Source organism: Octopus bimaculoides, chromosome 1, assembly GCF_001194135.2.
Source record: "Octopus bimaculoides isolate UCB-OBI-ISO-001 chromosome 1, ASM119413v2, whole genome shotgun sequence".
Classification (NCBI taxonomy): Eukaryota; Metazoa; Mollusca; class Cephalopoda; order Octopoda; family Octopodidae; genus Octopus; species Octopus bimaculoides.
The window spans coordinates 25,415,771-25,422,861 of NC_068981.1; the positions used below are offsets into that span (position 1 = coordinate 25,415,771).

A 7,091-nucleotide genomic window follows, 5' to 3' on the forward strand; every position below is an offset into this window, starting at 1 on the left:
TATATATATATATATATATATATATTACTTTATTTTATTATTCTTTTACTTGATTCAGTCATTTGACAGCACCATGCTGGAGCACAACATTGGAGTTCTTTTGCCGGAGAAAACGAGCAAAGAACTAACCTTTTAAGCCTAGTACCTGTTCTAACGTTATGTTCTCGTGCATCGCTACGTTACGAGCACGTCAACACACCAACACCGCTTGCCGAGAGGTCATACAGGTGACAAGCCAATAAACAAACACGCACACATGCATTCACACACATACGCACGGAGAGCGCACTCACACACAGATGCACACACACACAGTCTACCAAATCCACTCACAAGTCTTTGCTTGGCCCGAGAATATAGTAAAACACTCTTGTCCAAGGCGACACGCAGTCGGCCTGAACTCGGAACTGTGTGGATGGAAAGCAAGCTCCTTACCACAAAGCCACGGTACACACAAAAACGTTAATTATATATGTTATGCTGATCTATTATAGGGGGGGTTAATAAAAAGTACCCCATCGAGCGAGAGTTAAATATCGTTTAATTTTGTTGTTGTTGGCACTCCGTTGCTTACGACGTCGAGGATTCCAGTTGTTCCGATCAACGGAACAGCCTGTTCGTGAAATTAACGTGCAAGTGGCTGAGCACTCCACAGACACGTGTACCCTTAACGTAGTTCTCGTGAATATTCAGCGTGACAGTGTAACAAGTCTGACCCTTTGAATTACAGGCACAACAGAAACAGGAAGTAAGAGTGAGAGAAAGTTGTGGTGAAAGAGTACAGCAGGGTTCGTCACCATCCCCTGCCGGAGCCTCGTGGAGCTTTAGGTGTTTTCGCTCAATAAACACTCACAACGCCCGGTCTGGGAATCGAAGCTGCGATTCTATGACCACGAGTCCGCTGCCCTAACCACTGGGCTATTGCGCCTCCACTTCGTTTAATATGCACAGGATTTAAATGTGAGCTATTCTAATGCCATTCTTCTGATATTGCGATAGTCGGACGTGCTTGTATTGCATTTTGTATATCATCATGTAATCGTTCAAGTGGAAACACAATGTGACTCTTGTCTGAGAAATTGCAAAAAGAACGGGAGAAACATAGTATCGACAAAGATATATAAATAAAATAAAACATTTTGAAAGCATGGAGAGATGGTAGATAAGAGTTGTGTCCCTTTGAATATGAATTTCCATTTGGTGAGGTGAATTAGACGGTGAAATTTTCGTGAGGCTGTATTAAAAACTATATCGTTTTGAAAATGTATAGCCCATTGAAGTATCGACTCTACTTCGTTCAGTGGAAATGTGAGTTTAAGTTTATGGGTATGCAATTAATTTGATATGAAAATATGAATTTTTAAAATGTTTATTACGTTTTATTTATGCGCTCTCAATGTAGTTTCTTTACTGTCAACCAAGTTCAGTCTTCATATGCATAAGATGACAGGCTCTAGCTCACAGTAGGGTTGAGAGTCGTCAGCTACACTCACTATTGTTTAGACGGCCTATGGAAGCCTTGCCAGAGGTTTAACCACTGTTGCATGCAGATAGTCTTGTGGATCCATAGGTGGAAGCTGGATTTCAGGTGAGAACCCAAAGCTGACAAACAACTCCGAAGAGCATTACATGTCCACCGTTAGACTTACTACCCCATTCAAACAACCTATGTATTGCATTCTAGGGGCACAATGAAAACGCGAACTGCGCAGTTCCTCGACTTTAGTTCCAGCAGACAACCAGTGCACGTCTTGTGGTAGAGCGTTCTGTGCTCGCATCAGCCTAATAGGCAAAGGCCGGACACACAATGCTCCGTTTTCTCAAGCCACGTGATTTCCTTGCTTATCTATTTGAGTTATAACACGCAATTACTAAGTATACCTTCCATATAGAATTTGGTTTACGAAAGATTTGCTTATTTTGTTTACAGAAACAAGTTGAGTCCTAGAACTAAACTTTTATTATGTTCTAGGTGTGTTATAAAATTCTTTGGTACTTATTTACGTTCCTAATTTTGCATGTAGTCAAATAACGTCTGAAATTCTGTATTCCTCGCTGGTTGTTAGCATGTAAATTATGGCGTCATTTCTTAATATACTTAGAGAAAATAATTTGTAAGATGTTAATTTCCAGATTTTTCACTGATTATTAGCCCTCTTGAAGTATTGTTATCGTAGCACGTTAAGCAAGTTGAAAACGATTTTTCGTGTATTTCTTCGATTCTAGTCTCAGTTCGTTCCCATCAGAGATGACCATATAGTGTGTTGTGCTAATGAGGTAATATCATGAAATTTATATCTGGATTAAATGAGACGATCTTCATATGTCTGTTTCATAGCCATTGAAACGAGGTCGAACTATAAACAGTCTGTCTTAAGTGAAAAGTCCTCTTCCTTCCAATGTGGAGTAGGAAAACTACTTCACTAAATTTAACTGCATATTTTCAGTGTTTAGTTCATTTACTCGAGTTCAGCTGGTCATGAAGTCAGTGAGTGGAGGGTTGAGATATCCAGGCCAGAGAAAGAAAATATGAACTCAACAAAGGAAACTTATGTATTGATACATTAATACATTTTTTATTGATATTAGATTCCAATATTAGATTACAATAAAATAAATATATGATACAAATTAGAATATATGTCTTATGATGTTCATTTTGGAAAAGCAACAGTAAAATATATTTAAACACTTTTGCAATCATTCTATGGATGATAGATATAATTTTAGATATATACATAGAAAAAATTAAATAATATATTTTAAAAACCTATTATTTTTCAGTTACAGTGACATATATATGAGTATCTGTGTGCCTGAAATTATATATACACGCAAACAGACACACACGCCTAGATCCGCTCACATACGTATTTAAAATTGTGTTAAAATATATACAAAAATGAAGTCGTTGAGCTGGCAGAAACTTTAGCACGCCGGGTGAAATGTCTTTACTTTCTAATTTCAAACTTCGCCGAGTTCGACTTTGCCTTACAACCTTTCGTGGTCGATAAATTAAGTACCAGTTGCGTACTGGGGTTGGTCTAATTAACTGCCCCCCCTCCCAAAAAATTTGGGGACTTGTGCCTAGTGCAGAAAAGAATATATACACAAATGCTCATACATGTATATATAATGTTTCAAATTTGTATAACGGTTATAATTAAATATATAGGTAAATATTACATAAACGTTATTATTACTGAGAATGTATGAGTGGACTCAGTACTAGTGTTTAAGTAACTATATGATATGGATTCAGAGAATCTTGCGGTTATCACAGTAATCTCCCCTTGCAGACTCGTCTATCAGTTCACGTGATCGTCAACTACAATGTAGTGTCATGTCAAATACCTGTGGAAGGTAGCTTTCTTTATTTAAATCAATTTATAAATATAAAATTGCTTTGTTTAAGGATGGGCAATGATATGAACGAAAACATGTAAGTATAAATCGGCGTATGGCGTAGTGGTTAAGAGCGCGGGCTACTAACCCCAAGGGCTACTAATCCGAGTTCGATTCACGGCAGCGACCTGATTAATAATAGTAATAATAATAATAATAATAATAATAATATAATAATAATAATAATAATAATATAATAATAATAATAATAACATCGATAGGAATGAGAACCCAGGTTCGAAATTTCCCTAAGACACCTGACGAAGGCTGGAGGGTATATCAGCCGAAACGTTGTGTTAACAACAAACAAGATGAGGACGAATATCCGTCAAATGTAAGTAATGTAAATAATGTACATATAACGTATGTATAAACATATTCAATACCGTTTATCGGTTTCAAATACTTTTATAAAAAGAAACTTGATAGGTAAAAAAAAAAAAGGAAATATTGATTATGAGTTAAATTTGATAGTAACTATCATAAGAGTTCCCTTCAGTGTTTACAAAATAGAAAAAAAAATTTTTTTCAAGCGATATGTCTCATTTACGAAACAACATTTACAAAACAAAACTGGTTTTTGCCAATGTATGTATGTACGTATGTATGTATGTATGTATTTTCAAATATATACTTCTATACATGTAAATATATGCATATATATTGAGACATATATATTTATATTTGTATGTATATATGTATAAGTGTGTTTGTGTGTGTGTGTTTCTGTGTATGTATATAACATGAAGAGAGAGAGAGAGAGAGAGAGACAGAGAGAGAGAGAGAGAGAGAAAGAATTAGAGAGAAAGAAAAAAAGAAGTAGTGAGAGAGCACGCATTTAAATATTTACGCTTGTATGATTTTTGCGTGTGTGCATGTTTCGTATGTGTTTCGTATAACAACCACACAGTGGTTTACTGAAACTTCCATAACATTATGAAAAACTTTTGTGTTACACACAATTGGATGTTTGATGATTTTGGCCGATATTACGACTCATATTCGTCATCATTTCCTTTGGGTATTACATCGATTTTCCGTGCACACACACAGGCTGTGGCTACATGGATGACACTTGGTTGATAAACGTAGAGTCCATCAATACATTCGACTGTACGTTTCAGGACAGTCATCGGAGTATATACCATCACACATTGGTGGTTACTGTCAGAGTCCAGACAGTCTGTACAGCGACACACGACTTCAGTGAGTGATGGAGGAAAATATGTCGAATTGTGGGTAATTTTCAGGTACCATGGGCAGGTTGAACGTTCGCGGATGATATCAGTAGATACAGAAGATGTTGGGCAAGTTTTATCCCCTTCGGTCAGTTCTTGTTGGTCACTTCCCGCCGGAGCTATTTCAGCTGGTAGAAAAAAGTTATTGCCGATCGATGCGCTGGATAGTTTCTCGTATTGGACTTTCAAGTCTTTTGGTATATTACATTGAGTCCGAATTGACGCCGAAGATATGAACAATACGACGTTGGTGAGAAGGAAGATTACAGCCTGGAGGAGGACCTGCGTGATATAAAATGTTTATGTTAAGATGAGTAATTACAGTTCAATATGACACATATCTAAATGAAGGCACGGAATCGAAAATATTATATTACATCTGTAGTACACATCAACTCACCCCTTCAGTCTCTCTTAGGCACTGAACCAATCTCAACCTTTAAGTCTATAGTCTTCATACAATCTAACAATGCCTACTATCCACATACTATCTAAACGAACATTCTCTCTTCCTCTCACCTTCCACCTCTACAACTATGACTCTCTAACAGTCTCATTACTAACCCTAACCTTGAAATTTATTTCTCCTCCGACTACTCTCTCTAAATATTTCACAACTGCCCCTAATACTCTAAGTTCTCCACAAAATCATTTTGTCCTGAATTTTCTTCCTGTCAACACCTCAAATCTAAGAGTACATACCTGAAGCCGTAAGCTGGTATTATCCGACGGTGTAATCAATTTACAATCCTTATTTTGGACCACGCAACCCAAGAAACAGCAGTTGGTCTCGTAAAAGTCTTATTCAACTGCCTTAATAGTTTATATCATTTTTATTCTGTGGAAGCTGAACCTTTTTTATATGTAAACACATATACCTTATTTGTATGAAATTTATTTACTATCTTTTGTATGCTGACATGCCTAACTTACTTATCTTTACATCTACAACTCTACCTACTCAAGTTTAAACCTCTTGAGAACTCCGAAGAGTAATCTATATAGAGAATATCTGTTTCTCATCTATCAACTATATATATATATATATATATATATATATCAGTGGGCTAAAAATACTTTACCAGAAGGAAAAATTTAGTGGATTGTGGAGAGTAAATTGAGTCGGTCCGTGACTTCAAATCTGGTCATAAGCACCTTTGATATGAAAATATGTTTCGAAGAATGATTGTATAGCTTGTTAAAGCTTTATGAACAGAGGTTATGTTGCATTCTAATAGATAATTTTGAAGGCACATGTTTCATGGTTAGAGCATCGGGCTCACAATCATGAGGTCGTATGTTCGCTTTCCGGGCTTTGTGTTGTGTTCTTGATCAAAACCCGTTAATTAACGTTGCTCCAGTCCCCTCAGCTGTAGAAATGAAGTGTGATGTCGCTGATGTCAAGCGGTGTTGGAATTTGCCTTTCCCTTGCAAACCATCGATGGTGTGGAGAAGGGAGGCTGGTATGAATTAGACGAATTTGTCTTGGTGAGGAAAAATATTGGAGGACTCTTATGTACATTCAGGACGAAAGGGGTTCTTTACGTTAACCAATAGATAACTAAATTGATAGGTAAATGATTACACAGATTATGGGCTTCATATCCTTCTGGTTTAAGGTTCTTTAAAGCATTTTCACAAATTCTACTTTAACACCTCCCAAATTTGCACTCTTTAGATAATTTAGAATTAGGAACAAAGAATTACATGTTTATAATAAATGTATAAAAATATACAAGGCTACTTATGAATGTATATATATGTATGAAAGCAAAGAACTATATCAATATACCATAGACATAGAAATACGTATCACATGTCTAATACCAATCTGAGTAAGGTACACAAGCATAATCAGTCACTCATTGGAACAAAGGTAGATCTTTCCCTGAATGAAACGAGAGTAAGCATAGAAATAAGACTGAAGATATAAATATAACAGTTGATAGTAACAATGTATGTTTACTTACGTTGGTGGTATTCATTATAATGGATGGTCACTTGGAATGGAAAGGATGACAATAGTAGTATATATGTATATATTTTTAAACAAATCTTTAGCGTGTTAGTTTTTCAAAATGATATTCACTTGTGATGGTATCAGCTACTCTGAGATTGCTTATATATAATATCTGACGCAGTGGAATTACCGTATGTCATAAAGCTTAATCAAAACTAAAGATTTATAAATATAAACAGGATGAACTATCAAAATTATGGGAAAATTATCTTCCACGAATGTGCAGGATCTGATATCAAGTCAAATTAATCATGACTTGCATAATGTGGAGAACGTCTGAAGTAACCAGGGCATGGCTTATTATACAGTAGTCCCGTGGTATTCCTCCGGGTTACGTTCATAGAGCACCCGAGAATAGTGAATAACTGCGAATACTGAACGTGGTCTATAAAATTGCCTATAAATGTGAAAATATCACGTAATATATA

General features: G+C 36.1%; 2 protein-coding genes across 2 annotated transcripts in view; both read right to left on the reverse strand.

The window, feature by feature from the left end:
* LOC106868542 (interleukin 17-like protein) overlaps positions 1-7,091 on the reverse strand; it is a 55,926-nt gene that overhangs the window by 25,329 nt on the left and 23,506 nt on the right. The gene's annotated exons all lie outside the window — the stretch shown is intronic.
* LOC128247064 (interleukin 17-like protein) lies at positions 2,720-6,739 on the reverse strand. The gene is made up of 2 exons (XM_052965849.1): positions 6,614-6,739; positions 2,720-4,925 (listed from the first exon to the last, which is right to left on the reverse strand). Exons 1-2 carry the CDS (start codon positions 6,626-6,628, stop codon positions 4,395-4,397), a joined length of 546 nt encoding a protein of 181 aa, XP_052821809.1. The 5' UTR covers positions 6,629-6,739; the 3' UTR covers positions 2,720-4,394.